The following is a 16,863-nucleotide window of genomic DNA, read 5'->3' as shown; positions in this document are numbered from 1 at the left end:
TAGGTGGCAATGTCTTGGGCAGAGAAGGATGTTGTGGAGGGAGGTAATTGTAGAGAAGAGGTTGCGTGGGTTGGAGGCTTGAGAGGAAATGACTGCAGAGAAATAATTTTGCTTGGTGACAGTGAGCTCTGAGTTAAAGTTTTGTAGCTTGGCTTTGTAGTCCATGAAGTCAGGGCTGAGGCCAGATTTCCTCCACTTGCGCTCGGCTGCACGAACAGACTTTTTTAGCTGTTTGGTGTGATTGTTGTGCCAAGGTCGGGGGTTGGCATGACGGGGGTAGCGGAATGTGGCAGAAGCAACATTATCCAAAGCCAGGGAAAGAGAGTGGTTTAACATGGTGGCAGCTTTGTCTGGGGAGGGGATTTTGGAGAGGGAGGGGGTTAGGGACGCAAGGCAGTTTGAGAAAAGGTTGTGGTGAAGGTTACGGATATCTCTGCCATTGACCAAGTCTGGGATGTGGCAAGGGAGGGCAAGGGTTCGATAGATTGAAGGTGAAAAGGTTATGATCAGAGAGGGGGAATGGTGAGTTGTCAAGGAGGGTGAGGTTGCAGAGTTTGGAAAATACCGGGTCTAAAGTGTGTCCGGCTATGTGTGTGGGGCCATTGATGTGCTGTGTGAGTCCAAATGACTCAATTATAGGTAGCTGATGGGAGTCAAAACCTTTTCATCTGGAATAGAAGAATATACTTTTGTGAGTTCCCTAATATTTCATATGGTTACTGTGAAGAAGCATGACGAAACTTCCAGAGCTTACATTTCTCATTGGTGAGTCAGTGTGAAAGAGCCGAGTATCCGCAGGGGGCTGACCTCGCCGACATAGAGTCTTATATACACGTGCGGAACTCCCAAAAAAGCATTCAGGTACATCGGGGGCGGAAGTGACTAGTTACTTCCTACCTCATAATCTTCAGTGCGGCTGCGCGTTTAGCGTCTGCAGCCGCAGTACACGCTGATACAAAGTATTATAATCTCTATATAAGACTCGGCGAGGTCAGTCCCCTGCGGATACTCGGCTCTTTCACACTGAATCACCAATGAGAAATGTAAGTTCTGGAAGATTCATCATGCTTCTTCACAGTAACCGTATGAAATATTAGGGAACTCACAAAAAGTATATTCTTCTATACCAGATAAAAAGGTTTTGGCTCTCATCAACTACCTATAATTGAGTACTTAGGTACTTATCTGGTGGTGAAATAAGATGGAGACAACAGTCACCAAGATATAAGAGATGTACTAATGCAATCCACGGGTAAACCGTCATTAGAGGTGAATATGTAGAGATAAGGTAAGATAAGATGGAGTGCCGTTTAAAATTATAGCTGTAATTAATATTGGAGATTGTGCACAGTGAATTAGGAGTTATTATTATTATTATTATTAATATTCTTAGTATATCACTGATAACAGTGATAGTTATCTTTATCCACAATAGTTAATCAAGGATATGCACATTTAAAACGCAGATAAAACCCACTAAATGTTAGAAGGGTAACCAAGATGATCAGTTTAATGTAAGTGGATTTGCCATTTGATATTTCTGAAGCCCATCTATGCTGTTTGATTGACAGATTTCTTATTTCACATAGTGATCATCTTATACTCTCTTTCGACCTCTTAGTACAATTGCAGTGCCATCTATATATTGGCATCTCTACACTGCCACTGTACACAATTCCACAATATACTTTGAGACTCTTCTTTCAACCACAGTAAGTGTATAGAATTCTTTCTATATATAGGTTTTAAGCCTCTTTATTGATTTGGGGAACTAGTATTTTCCTATGGTGTTTTAGGAAACCTTATGTCAACTTTCAATACCTATATAAAGCAATGTGATCCTATCTTAGATGTATTCATGGATGATGTTCCATCATGGTGGCTTCTCTGTGGACCTTGACAATTGCTTTTATTTCATTGCTTGACTTTTGAAACTGATACATATAATATATTTGCTTAATGACCTATATATATATTGTTCTATCCAACCTATTGAACCCCCTAAAAACTATTACGTAAGCTTGTACTGTATTTCTTTTCCTTCCAGTTTATATTATTTCAAGTCTCTATATTGCCTGAAGAAGCCACTTTTTGAGCGAAACGCGTCGGGTAACAATTGAGACAATATGACTGTTTGAGTACAACATCACACTTTCTATTATCTTTTATGTAATGTTCATTTTCTATGTTCATGTAATTTATATGTGGAGAATATTTATTTCATGATATTATAGTAATCATATATTTAGAAAAGTTCCTATTTAGCCTATCATGAAATAAGGAAGAAACTTTTCTCTCACTAAACATAGAAATAAACACTAGTATTCCCATCAAACCTACTGCCAGAAAAAGCCTATCTCTTTCTTTCCTTCTCTATACTGTTTAATAATAGTCATATTATAAATAATAAAATAGCTAAACATGGTGACAACAAAGATGAAAATACATAAAACAAACTCTGCTGTCACCAAAGATTATCCAATTCATTGATGAGCCATCCTGACCCGTGCCCACGCACTTTTCTATCAATTAGCAGAGTGACTGAATTGTTCAAAGTAAAAATAAATCGTTTGCTATTGTTGAATTTGGAGGAATGCGTCTGGAATGCCGGGCGGAGATCCAACAAAGCCGGTCGGACGCGGGCACCTTGTAACAACAACAGCACCTGTGAGATGACAAAACAGATGGCCGGGGAGCATCCCGCCATAGAGGAGCAGCCGGTGAGACCCACACGCCCTGCGCACGACTCCCGAGACCGGTTCTACCAGCCCAGATCTTCATAAAAAGGTCCGAAGGAGTAGAAACACTCAGCTCCATCAATGAAATTCTCAGTGACAACATAATAACACCATTTCCAGTCTAACTGACAGTGTGACCTTCAGGAATTCCCTGTCCTGAACCTGGGATGAAATACGAGGTTGCGGGGTGTCACCAGGACAGGAAGTGAACAGCCCTACCCTCATCTATGGCATCTCTTTGTAGTTCTCTTCATTTGCTTATATTTCACCTTATAGTCAAATTTGTCTCCTGTGATTTGCCTTCAAATCCCTACACAGTTCTTGTCCCACTTACCTTCCTGATACACAAATCCCTCCACAGCTCTTATCCCACCTACCTACCTGATACACAAATCCTACCTGATATACAAATCCCCCCACAGTTCCTATCTCACTTACCTTTTTGACCCCTAGCTGCTCTCTTCTCTCCTCCAATGACCTGCTAATGACTTCCTCACTCATAACCTCATCACACGCACGGCTCCAAGGCTTTTCTAGAGCGGCCCCAACTCTCTGGAATGGTCTGCTCGTCCTATTCGGCTTGTTCCTACTTTCTGCTCATTTAATGGAGCCCACAAAACCCAACGCTTCAACCTCACCTACCCGTCCTATGCTCCTTCTGTGTCACTGTCTGAATCTATCTGTCATTTGTGATCTCCAATCTTTGGCCATCTTGTCTGGAATAACGTGACTCGTGACCAGGATGGCGTAATATGCGTGCCCCTGGCACTGCCAGGATACTTGGCACAATCGTGCAAGTGAATATATTTTTTTGCAGATAGGAGGTCGCCTGTGTCTTCTCCAATAAAAATCCTGTCCATAATTTTGACACTACAGTTCCACTTCCAGCTCCACCATACAATAAATGATATTATTTATTCAGATACATTGTATGGAGCTCAGTGATTGGTGGACTCCTGGCTTGGATGTCTCTGATTTCCAGAATGGTTTGGTATTTGACACCTTTTGTTTTAGGTTTTGGGAAGGTATAGGAGGTGCGGCGAGGGCACTTTTGTTCTTCAGGAAGGCGGTAGGGTTACCTCCCCACCCCCCATGTTAATCCCCACCTCTTATCGCTCTCTTCATCAGGCTCTGTGATGTTTGCACGTTATTGTTTTAGGATAAATAAGATAAAATGTGTCAGGTAGATGGATGTAATCAGCGCCACTCCAAGACAATCACAGCCGCTCCTTCCCCTCCCCTCCCCGCAGTTCCAGCTCATTGGAGTCCAATGCGTCCATCATTTCACTCAACACAACATGAATAGGAAGCGGAGTGTCACAGGTGAATGTGTCAGCGCAATTAGGGGGGCGCAAGGTGCTAAGGATGATTCACTGTCAGAAAACTTCACAGCCAAATAATTGAGGAGTAAATCCCTCCGATCAGTAAATCTCTGCTCTGCAATAAGCCTGAACGTCCGGCTGTAGCAGTGTTTCTGGATCTTTGTACCATGAGGGAACCCTTGAAATAACTTTCAGGTCTTTAGGGAACCCCTTCTATAATTATTATATCCACAGATCACAGTATATTAGTGTGGTGGTCAATGTGTATGAATGTATCAATGTAAAAATTTCTCTTACATAGCTGGCCATTGGGAAGAATGTCACCCCTACCAAAAAGATCATTGGTGTCACATAGTATTATATGAGAGGTCCAAATTGTTCAAGGAACCCCCAGGAATCTCAAGACAGACAATAACCCCCCCGGAGGAACCCTGGTTGAGTAACCCTGGGCTTTAGGTACAATTACCACCTGCTAAATTCTTGGCAGAACATGGGAGCAATTATCATTCCATACCAATAGAAACTTCCATAAACCACTTCATATAAATGTTGAATCAAATCTATACCAGGGGGCTCTCAGTCAATGCCATTGGGAATTCCCATTCTTTGGCAATTGGTTCCCTCACCCAACTCTGATTGCAAACTCAGCACAAGGTGCCCTCACACCTACTGGTGGTCAAAGTGGGGGGCATTGACCGGGCAAGAAGGCTGATTGATAGGTGCATAGTGGTAACCAGGTAAATGATCAATATGTGGGGATAACAACATTTAGACTGATTGTACACCAACTAATGTACACCAACTTTGAGGTAAATGTGAACCCAATTACTAATAACCTATGATCTCCCGGCAAAATCCCAAAAGTTTACCTAGGTCCTAGTTGCAATCTAGACATTGCTTTCTCACTGCCGGTGGCCTTTTTTAGCTATGTATACACATCGGATGATTGTCACCCAAGATCTGGCACCTATACAGTGATTGCCTGATGTTGTTAAATTTTTTGGCATGGCAGATTGATGAATGACTAATTAAGAATGATGGTGGTGCACCCCTATGAAGGAGAGAACAGCGGGGTGCCTCTCAGTCTTCCTGCCCCCTCCATAGAACAGAATGGTGCTGTGTGTGCACAGTGTCCCTTCACTGAATTGTTACTGGAAACATTCACCAAAGATCATTTCCAACACTGACCCCTGTATGGGGCTTTACAATGTCTTGCTTATGGACCATTTATATGGAGTGGGCAGAAGGGCCCAAGTCAACGTAATGGTTTCAAAATTGCTAAAAAGTTATTACTTCTATAGCCAATGTCAGGCAATGTTGAGTAATGGTGGAATGTCTGGCTAGCGCTGGTTGTGCGGGTCTATGGAATGTGGATGAAGGCCGATTAGACCCACATAAGACTCCTAATTGTTGTATTATAGGTTATTAGTGCCCCCTGGCAGTCTGCAGATTATGGGATTAGTGATCTCAGGTGTTAATCTACCTGTGAGTGCAAAGGACCAGGTACAAATGTTGTTTTTTATTTACACACTCCTGACGAATGGACACAACCATAATAAGACAAATGATCATCCCAGACGTGCAGACAATAGGAAATTTCCAGACAATAAACGTCAGGGCGTGTAAAGGGCGCCACGTCTACCCTGGGACTAAGAGGGCCACCATGGAGGAACCCTGATGACCAATGCAGAATTGAACAGAATACAAAATGAACTTTTTCATTGTCATTTCCAAGGGCCTGGACTGGGAACTGATATCTCAGTGCTCTTCTATAGGGGAAATGTAAAACCCCAGGCAGTCGCTTCTATCTTTCAAGGATTATTGGTGAGTTTTTGCATCCCAGCTCCATACATCTACTGGGCCCATTATGAGGGTTCCTATCACCCTTATGTTGAATGTCTGGGACTATACACCTGCTGTGCCCATTATGAGGGGCTACCACTATTCGTGGATTGAGCCCCTGGGTCTATCACATATGTACCCATTATAAGAGATGTCCACCATCTCTGCTGGAATTGTGCATTTATTTATATGATGGGAAGAGCTGGGATACACAGAGATGGGAAAGGATGACCAAAAACTTCCAGGTTGACAGAGGATATGGCAGAGGTATATCAAGAGCATCCAAGATGCATAGGAAGACTTTAACTATAGAAAGAAATAATTTTAGAGAGAACTGAACCTCTGAAATGGACAAAGTAAACCTTCAATTACTAATACTTAGAGACAAACTTCCTGTGTGATCACTGGTGCAGGAAGTCAGAGGACAAAAATCCTGACAGGGTTTCCAAAAAAATTGGGATAGTTTCCATTCAAATCTTTATCTCTGTGTAACTTTCTTCTTAAAGGTAAAGTGCACAGCTTACTAAATGGAATAAAAGATTCTGAACCCAAAGCAAACAAAAGGAGACTTGGGAGTCAGAAGGTAAAGTTTACCTTTCTTGTTCGGAGGGGGGATAAATGAGGGTTGGGCAGATCCCAGAAGCCGGGAAGTCAATGCACTTAAGTCTTTGAATGTCTTTTATTCTTGACAAGAGACACACAAAATTGTCAAGTCCTTGTAAATCCCACCCTGGACAGGAATGTCCAGATCTGAAGATTTGTTTTTTCTAAACAAAGAACCCATCACAAGAAAAGAACAGGAGCTGAAAGACCAAAATTCCAATAAGACGGACAATAAAAGCCACCCCCCTCCATTCCCAAGTCAAAATACCTAAAGAGAAATTTAAACAACAAATCGGTTTGGTAAATAAAGGAAAAACATACTTTAGAATTGCAGATTTCTGAAAGCCATGGTGCCATTGGTCAAGTTCAAGGGGTTTAAATATATGGGAAGGGTGGGGGTTCAATAAATACTGCTGATCTATTTTAATAAAATATCAACATCACAGAGTAGGTAGGAAGTTATATTTTTTAAAAAAGTATGGGATTTAAGGAAACCTTATCATTACAGCTCTATAAGTATGTTCATCACCTCATTACAAAATCAGGGCCATTATTATGGGGTTTCCCTCCCCTTCACCCATGGCCAATAATATGAAATTGCCTTTTTTGCTGCTACGATATCCTCCATTCTTCTGCGAATGATTCCTATAAGATTTAGGCGGGTGTCTGTCGGAATCGGTGAGGTTTTGGTATGAACGTTGGATGAGAAGACCTGGCTCAACATTCCAAATCACCCCAAAGGTGTTCAGTAGGGTTGAGGTCAGGGCTCTGTGCAGGACACTCGAGTTCCTTCACATCATACCGGTGACTCCATGTCTTTATGGAGCTGGCTTTGTACCGCGGGGCACAGTCAGGGGGGAACAGAAAAGGGTCCTCACCAAACTGTGACCACAAGGCTGGAAGAGTACAATTGTCCACAATGTCTTTGTATGATGGAGAATTCCCAGGACCCTTTGGGACACCTGAAGGCATGTGGAATGCAGTGAATATATTTTTGACCATAGTGCAAAATAAAGCAGTTCTGAAGAAAATAATGAAAGTATAAACTATAGAGGCACCTGTCTACACCATACCCGGAACTGCTATATTGTGCGTTCAGACAATTCTTCATTAATACAGAACTGGATAAGCAAATACAAAACATACCCTCAATACTATAAAGTGAATCAGTTGCAACAGTTAGTGATAAATCAGATTGCATTTGTAAAAAAGCCTCAGTGAACTGTATGGCAGAGGGTATTGTAATGCTCATGTGCCCAGAATGTCAAGCGCCAGTTATAACTTGGGATGGTGTTTTGAATACAGATTCCAGTGGGAAATATTTACATATATGCTGACTTTGCTTATGACAACATTGGGTATGGCTTTGCTTTTTGTCCGCTTTTTGGGCTTTGGCACATGCTCTTTGCTTAGTGAGTTGGCAAACTTGGACCCTGCTGTATGCATTGAACGCCAACGAATGGCCAGTCAGACAGACCAAAGAATCCCAATTGTACATGTTGGCATTATGTGATCTCATTAAATCCTCATGGAGTATTCTTAATCATATTGTTTCAAAGTCCCAGTGCATAGCTGAGATCTCACTTATCTTCCTCTGACAATAATTCACTATAGTCCGATATTATGGATGTTTATATTCACCATAATGTCTAATCCCGGACTGTATATAGTGTAACCAGCTGAACATTCCTCTCAGCCATCTGTGCCCTTTGTACTGTTTGATATTCCTGATACATGACTATGATGAATAAAGCTTCTTCCTGCTGTATGATTAAAGCAAATGCCACCTAAAAGCACCATGAAATCCCCTGCTCTTCCACTTGCAAATAGCGGTTGTTTTTTTCTCTATAATTGAGCATTGACCAATCACAAGTTGTCTATAGGATATGCAACTAAAGATGAATAGTAGCAGCCACCACAGAAGGTGGCCATTTTCTTGTTTGTTACGTTGGGATCTACATTGTATTGCCAGAAGATGGATTTGTTGTACTGCCACAATTTTACTGATGAAATCTGTAATATCTTTGTGTGCAGTTTGTGATGTGTCTATAAAATTGGTTATACATGGACCAAGAAATACGAGGACCACTTGTGAATATCAGATCTTCCCTATGGAGGTGACAAAAATTTACTTTGGGTGTAAGAAGGCCCTTATTATTGAAAGAGAAATTTGCAAAGGCTGTGCCATCTTGGACACCTCTGAGGATGGGTGAGTATTGGAGGACTCCTTCCAATCAGTGTATGACCATCCTAGAAATTGTGGATGGTTTGTGAGTTTTTGGTCAATTCTAGCAATTTAGAATTGGCCACCCTGTCCATTTCTGTCTTTTTAGGATTCTGCCCTGGCCCATTACAAATATAGCCATTATTTGCAAATTTCTAGGTACGGCTATTTAACAATAAGGAATACAGCCTTTATTAGAGCTGCCATAGGTAGGACCTCAGGTCCCTCTGTGAGCATTACAGAAACCAAAATGTGATAAAGGTAAGATAAATCACTGCTGAAAGGTTACTCTGGGTATGGTAATGGGCCACTACTCCACCCCTATGGGGAAGAATATGAATTATGAAATAAAGAGGCATTATTAAATTTTATTTAAATTGAGACTAAATAGAAAATTCCAATTCAATCTTTGCTCCCACCACCATCCCGGAAGAGAAAAAGTAAGGGAAACCCTAGTGAAAGGCCTTTCCTTTCACTAGGGTTTCCCTTACTTATTCTCTCTTCCAGAATACCATAGTCTTCCGTATGATCTGCATCGGACAGGTGGAGACCACCTCTAAAACCCATTGACTAGCAGGAGATTTCTATGGGCTGCCAATGAAATAGTCACAAGTACAAAGAATGTGAATCCCTCCAAGAAAATGACATGGGTTCCATGGGTTTTGGCCGAAGAAAGCCACCTGGTGAAGGCTGACTGGTGGTCATGGTGGGGTTTGAACTGGAAACATCTACCTCACCACCAGTCTGCTTTCATCAGGTGGCTTTCTTTCGCCATAAGCCATGGAACCCATGACATTTATGTGGAGGGATTCGCATTCTATGTACTGGTGACTATTGTCAACATGAAACTGTACAGAATTGTACAAAATTTTCCCAAAACATTTTTGACACAAAACTGATCAGGCATTCCCTATTCCATTCATAAGAATAAAACAAAGGTTTTGGCTACATTAACATTTTCTGCCCATAATTCTATGTTACAATGTTGATTGGTGATACTTCGGACAAAGTTCAGCATGCTCATGTTAAATCAGAATAAACAAAGGCTTGCCTTACCTGTTTAAATTGTTCCTCATACGTCCACTCATGCTGACCCGATTGTCCATTAGGAGATAAGCTGTGTGATTGGGAACTGGTATTGGGTAATTGTGATTGGTTGACCCTTGCCAGTCCCTTGCTGGGTGAACCTGGTTGAATATTTGAGTTCATCTCCATATGTTCCTCCTCTTCTTCTCCTTCCTCGTCATCCATATCTTCATCATCAAAGTCTGCCTCTTCCCCCTCACTTTTGTGCTTAGACTCTTCATCGTCTGATTTCTGCATTGGGGTTCGTGGGAAGATCAGAGAAGTCCGATTCTGAGATAAGGTTGCGTTGGATGCTGTGGTGATGGTGGTTGTATTGGTGGTCTTGGAAATTGAAGGGGTGGTCACTGCTGCCACGGCAGCCGCTCTTACAGCAGCTTGGTAGTGGCGAATAGCCAACGCTTGTTGCTGGATGCGTGACTCTACCAAACAACGCAGCTCCCTGTCCTTTTCCTGGCGGATTTTTTCCTCCAAGGCCAAACGGGCTGCCTGTTGGCGCTGTAAGTTCTCCATGACGGCTTCGAGCCTCATTCCACCACCTGCAGATCCTGTCTGAGAGGGCTGGGTAGGACGGGAAACGGAAAAAGGGGAGCTGTGATGGGAAGAAGTAGCGACAAGAAGAGATGGGAGAGAGGTAGAAGCGGGAAATGCTGCTTGCTGGAAGTGGCAGATACAAACAATCAAGAAAAAGAGGAAAAGGAGAATAACAAAGAAAATGGAAGAGAAGGAAAAATGAGAAGGCACAAAATGGGTGAGGAGAAGAGGAGAAGGGAGAGGAGAAAACGGGAGGGAAAAAGGGGAGAATGATAAGGAAGAGAAGACAGCAAAATTGAGAAAAGCGGGAGATGGGAGGGGGAAAAGAAGAGGAAATGAGGAAAGCAGAAAAAAGCAACAGAAAAAGAAAAGAGAGAGAGAGAAAAAAGAGGAATAGGAAAAGGGAGGAATAAATAGGGGGTTGGGAGGAGAGGGGAGAAAAGAATTGCAGAAAGGAGAATAAAAGTAAAAGACAGAAGAGGAGGAAAGAATTGGTGATAGGAGGGGTTGGCAGGATAGAAGGATATGAGACAGAATGGATGAGGGAAGGAAGAGTGAAAAGAAGTTGGATAGGGATAAAAGAAAAGGAGAAGGAATGGGTCAATATGAGAGGAGACAGGAAAAGAAGAAAGGTTTGGGGGGAAAAAGAGAGAGGGATGGAGAAGGGGAGAAGAGGTGGTGAACAGAGGTGAAAGTATGGAAGGGGAATAGAGAAGACATGAGGAATGAGGAGGATGGAAGGTATTCGGGGAAGTGGAGACGGGAAGGATGAGGAAAGGAGACAATAGGGGTGAGAAGGAGAAAAAAAGGACGGGAAGGAGAGGAGAAAGAGTAGAAAAAGCAGAAAAAAAAGAAATAAGTACAGAAAACAAAAACATGTAGAGTGGAAAAGAAAAAGGGTGAGGAGATAAGGGTAGATTGGTGAAAGGAAGAGAATAGAAGACAGGAAAGTGGTGTAGGAGAGAAGAAGGAAAGAAGAGCAAAAGGAAAAGAAAAGGAAAGGAGAAGAGAGGAAACAGCGGAGATGGGAAGGAAAGGAAACAGGAGAAAAGAAAAAAGAAAAGAGGGGAGGGATGAAACAGGTAGAAGGATAAAGAGAAAAGGAGAAGAGGGGACAGGAGGAGAGGAAAATAGAGAAAGATTGGGGGGAAGATAAGAAGGAAGAATATGGAGGAGAAGAGACAATAAAGGTCGTGAAGAAAAAGGAGGAAAATGAAAAAAGAGGAAAAAATGAGAATGAGAATAAATGGGAAATGAGAAATGAAGAGTAAAGGAGACAAGTAGAATTGTAAATGAAGAAAAAGTATAAGACAAGGAAACCAGATTTACCGGCCAAACAGAAAGAATGAACCAAAATGTATCAAAAGATAAAAAAAATCACAAGAAAAATAAATATAACAGAAAATTGATTAAGCATACAGAAAAATAGGGAAACCATTGATAATAACACGTCGGAAAAAAAGGAAGGAAGGGCCAAGAAAAGCAGAAGTAAGGAGAGAAATATAGGAAGAAGTGCAGAGAGATGGACGGGGGAAAGGACGTGAGGTGGGGGAGGGGAAAGGTGGACAAAAAAGAAAAAATAACTGTTATTTAAGGAATGACAGATTATAATTCACATGTAAATGACATGTATTCAGATCAATAGAAACACACAGGAAATCTAATTTCTGATTACTGTACAGCCGGGATATTTGTATTAGTGAATATACATTGACATCTCTCTGTATATGGAGATTCACCATCCGTGCAGGAATATAGGAAACTATAACTAAAGATCAAAGTTACACCCTGAAATATTGGATTAGTTGGGAAGTCAGAAATCCAGTTCTGTTGTTCAGTTTGTGTTCCTAACTCAGGAAGACTGGAAAGACTACGCATAGGTGTATATATGGGGTATATGTGTATATATGGGGTATATGTGTATATGGGGTATATTTATATATATATATATATATATATATATATATATATATATATAGGGTATATGTATGTATATGTATATATGGGGTATATGTGTATATATATATAGGGTTTCAGAATGAATACTAATACACATTATAAAATACAACACACATATACATCATAATAACACATGTGATAAAATGATGATTATATTGCACATGCTAGCCAAGCCTTTCTCAAACTTTATAACATGGGGGGAACCCTTAAAATAACTTTCAGGTCTTCAGGGAACCCCAGCTATATTTCCTATACCCACTGATCACAGTATATTAGTGTGGGGGTCAGTGGGAAGAATTCCTCTTACATTGCTGGCCATTGGGAAGAATGTCAGCCTTACAGATAGCCAAAAAGATCATTGGGGTCACTTTAAATTGACCTGAGGCGCACAAACTGCTCATTGCTCCAGGAACCTGGATGGGAATCACTGATCTAAGGACTGTTTTCAGACAAATACTTTATTCTTAGAGCTAGGAATCGGATCGGAAAATGTTTTCAGCTCTTTCTTAATTTATATTTGAATACATTTCCTGGTTGTTTTTCACATTAAATACATTTTGTACATTAAATTGATTTAATATTGTGGACAATTCTGGCCTTCTAATCAGCCAGTTTTAAAGGGAACCTGTCATAAAGTGTCCGTCCACCCAAATGGGATAGCTATAGGTGCAGCTTGGAGCTGTCAGTGTGGCCTTGGCTTTCTATATTCTCTTGAGCAGACCTGGGGACTCAGCACGGGGATTGTCAGACCCATTATAAAGGACATAACCGGGGTGAAGACCTAGGAACTCGGCACCAGGATCATGGGAGCCCATTGTAAAGGGCACAACATGGGTGCAGACTTCAGGACTCAGCACAGGGTTTATGGGAGCCTCTTGTAATGCAGTGGAGTCAAACTCAGACCCGTGGGCCAAATCTGGCCCGCACTGTAATTATATTTGGCCCGCAAGAAAAGACCAAATATCCACTAGAGCTGTCTCGCTTGTAGGCAGTGCCGCTGGCACGTCAGTCAGGACTCACACGCGCCCCCTCCTCTGCTGACATTCATTAGAGACCTTCCTCAAATGTAGATATTTTTTCAATAAATATCAAGGTTGGCATCCAACTTTATCCAAATTTTTCATTTTGGCCCACTGTGTATTTGAGTTTGACACCCTTGTTGTAATGGGTACAACAAGGGTGCAGACCTGGGAACTCAGCAAAAGAGATCATGGGAGGCCCTTGTAATAGGCACAGCATAAGTGCAGACCTAGAGACCTGGCACAGGGGATGGTTGGTGCCCTTTATAATGAGCAGAGCACGCTCTTCCCATTACTACACATCGGATACATTTAGATTCTGTGAATCCGTCACATATCTGACTGCTGATTTCATACAATCCCTGCACCTTCTGCAGACAACAGACACTACAATGTGATCATGCATACAAAAAATTTCTATTGATTGTAAAAATATCTGATTGGTTGCAAAGACTTCCAACAGCAATTTAACAAAACTTTTACTTATCTTTTTTTGTAAATTTTTTTTAAATTTTTATATAAAAAAATCTATTGTGTCTCCATATCAGGAATGATGGGTGAGCACAAGAGTTTCTTCTCCTCCTTCATTAATATTACACAGTATTTGTATAGCGCGTACATATTACACAGCGCTGTACAAAGTCCATAGTCATGTGACTAGCTGTCCCTCAAAGGAGCTTACAATCCAATGTCCCTACCATAGTCATATGTTAATATTACAGTCTAAGGATAATTTTGGGGGAAGCCAATTAACCTAACTGCATGTTTTTGGAATGTGGGAGGAAACCCACACAAACACGGGGAGACCCTGCAAACTCCATGCAGATAATGTCCTGGCTAAAATTCAAACCTGGGACCCAGCGCTGCAAAGACCGGAGTGCGAGGGACGGTTTTGTATCAGCTCTCTGTAATAATATGGGCACATCATAGAGATCAGCATTTCTCTTTTTACCCATGAGGAACGCTTGGAATAAATTTGAGGTGTTAAGCTACGTACGTAACGTCAGATAACAGTCGCCCGAGACAAACAGTTGTGCTCATCTCGTGCAAAATCTGACACAGCGTCCCCTTAGCTGATTACTGAGCTTTCCTATGGACGAAAACCACAGCGGGGTGCCACCCGCTCATCCTCCTCTCCCCATAGAACAGTGCTGTGTATACAGAGTTCATCCCTTCATCTCCAATCCACAATCTGATGTTTATCGGACGTCTGTATGAGGCTTTATAGAACCCCAAATAAATACATTTTCGGGGGTTTAAAGGAAACAAAAAATTCTAAATTGGTGACCAGGGGACAGAATGCTCCCCGACAGTGGCAGCTAGAATACCATCAATAAAACCATTGTTAGAGTCATGTGACTGCCTCTACCAAGTGGTGTCGGCCCCAAAACTACGCCGGCATCATCAGATCGGAGATCCATCAGCCACAAATCATGGAACCCCCAGCAATATCTGGAGGAACCCCAGAACTTTGATTGAGCATAACTGATATAGATAAATGACCTCCAATCCTTGTCCCTTCAGAAAAGGAGATAATGAGTGAATCTGATGGGGTGATTTTTGGATGAATTATAGCAACGTATTTACAATATATTAGCGCAGAAAGACCCATATAGGTTGGAACGTTCAGCCTGTAAAAAGATTTCTATTAACATTCCCTGAATCATTTAACACTGCAGAAGCAAGAGGGGCTACAAACCCCACATTCATCCACATGCATCTACATTTATCTACATTTACCCTAGATTGTAAGCTCTTCGGGGTAGGGTCCTCTTCTTTCTGTGTAACTGTCAGTATTTGTCATTTGCACCCCCTATTTAATGTACAGAGCTGTGTTATATGTTGACGCTATATAAATTCTGTTCATTATTAATAATAATAATAATAATAATAATATTAATACACATTCATCCAGATTTATCCACATATGTTCACATTTATCTGAATTCATCTATATTCATAGCATACAAAATAAAATTAGCATGCTGTATGTTCTATCCGTTGATGTTTTTTGTTGAGCAAAAAGTGAAGATCTGCAGCTCCTATCATCATCTAATCATGGTTAAAAAGGTTTTTCACATAAAGAAGCCATTGCAGCAATGTCATTGGGCAAATCTGGTGGGCAAAGATCAGATTGTGTGCCGAGTGAATAATACAATATAGAAACCATCGAGTTTTTCACATTTATTTCGCTTTGGGTGATATTTAGCAGAATAGAATCTCTCTATCCCAGAGGAAGAGGTTTCATTCGCGAAACGCGTCGGGTTAATTTGACATTGTTTGGATAGCTGATCTTTGTCTATTGCAGATCTGTTGTTTAAGATGATTTTATTTGTGTGTTGTGTTTGCTACAAATTAATGGCAGTAATTCCCTATATGTTTTGTTCCTGTGTATTCCCTGCTTTGTGGTTATGAAAAGCACTGACATATTCAGCAGCGCAGTATCTGTACACAGAACATTGGGATTAATGTCACCCTCCCAGTGCAGATTTTATTTACACTGAGCCAGGCACATCAGTCTGTCCCAAGGAGCTTACACTCTAATGTAACATCACACACTCTGGGAGCCGACTGGAAACCAAACGACCTTTTATCATCAAACTGAATCTAACGCCCCCCTAATGTGTACCAATCACTTTCCACCCACCATCCCTTCCCAGATATTTAAAGTGGACCTGTCAGTAACTTTATAGTCTGCATAACTACATTTCTGGCAAGGCTACAGGGTTCAGAAAAGCTCCATCATTATAAAGCCACCCTTGTACTTCTGACAGTGACTTTGACTAGGCTGAGATTATTCTGCTGCAAGCATTTCCTAAGTCTCCTCATAGTGCTGGAAATTTAGAAGGTGGGAGGCTTGAATGACATCGGGATTGACATGACTGTGACATCTCAGAGCTCAGGACAGCCATTCTCACCCAGGATTGGGGTTCCTCCAAAGGTTGCATTTGTTGCAGTGACCCCAATAATCTGTAGGGGTGACATTCTTCCCACTGACCATCACACGAATATACTGTGATCCATGGATATAGGAATTATAGAAGGGGGTCCCTGAAGACATGAAAGTTATTTGAATGGTTCCTCCATGTTATAGGTTGGGAAAGGCTGCTCTGGGAAGCAGATAGTCACCCAGGATGATGACTGAACACATATGGCTCCATCCTTTTGGAGAGAGAAGCAGATGAAAGCTTTGTCACTGTGATCTCTATGAGAGGTGATAAATACCTGGAAGTGTCACCATGACACATTACCCACCATGTATATATGATATCTGATGATAGGTGCACTTTAAACCCCAGAGAATGACATATGTGACATTGTAACTGTAACTTTGATCTGGGTGCTGACAGACACACCAAAAACAAGTTACTTTTTGACTTTTGACACTAAAGAGTGATCATTTGAGCTGCGCTGTACGGAGGATTTCAAGGGTTTATATTAGCTGGAAGAGCTGATGGTTTATGACATGATTGCGTTGATGTGTATATTTCTACAACTGCACATTCCTATAGATACCCCCAGATGTCACATGACCCCAG

The 16,863-nt window shown here is 41.5% G+C and overlaps 1 protein-coding gene across 1 annotated transcript in view; it reads right to left on the bottom strand.

The window, feature by feature from the left end:
- Positions 1 to 16,863, bottom strand: part of ARID3C (AT-rich interaction domain 3C) — an 80,957-nt gene that overhangs the window by 58,787 nt on the left and 5,307 nt on the right. The window contains exon 2 of the mRNA XM_072413989.1: positions 9,786 to 10,469. Within this exon, the coding sequence (XP_072270090.1) occupies positions 9,786 to 10,469 (684 nt within the window). The remainder of the gene's footprint in view (positions 1 to 9,785; positions 10,470 to 16,863) is intronic.

Source organism: Pyxicephalus adspersus, chromosome 6, assembly GCF_032062135.1.
Source record: "Pyxicephalus adspersus chromosome 6, UCB_Pads_2.0, whole genome shotgun sequence".
NCBI classification, from domain to species: domain Eukaryota; kingdom Metazoa; phylum Chordata; class Amphibia; order Anura; family Pyxicephalidae; genus Pyxicephalus; species Pyxicephalus adspersus.
The sequence above is the reverse complement of the archived record's forward strand: the minus strand, read 5'-3'. Positions and strand labels throughout refer to the sequence as shown.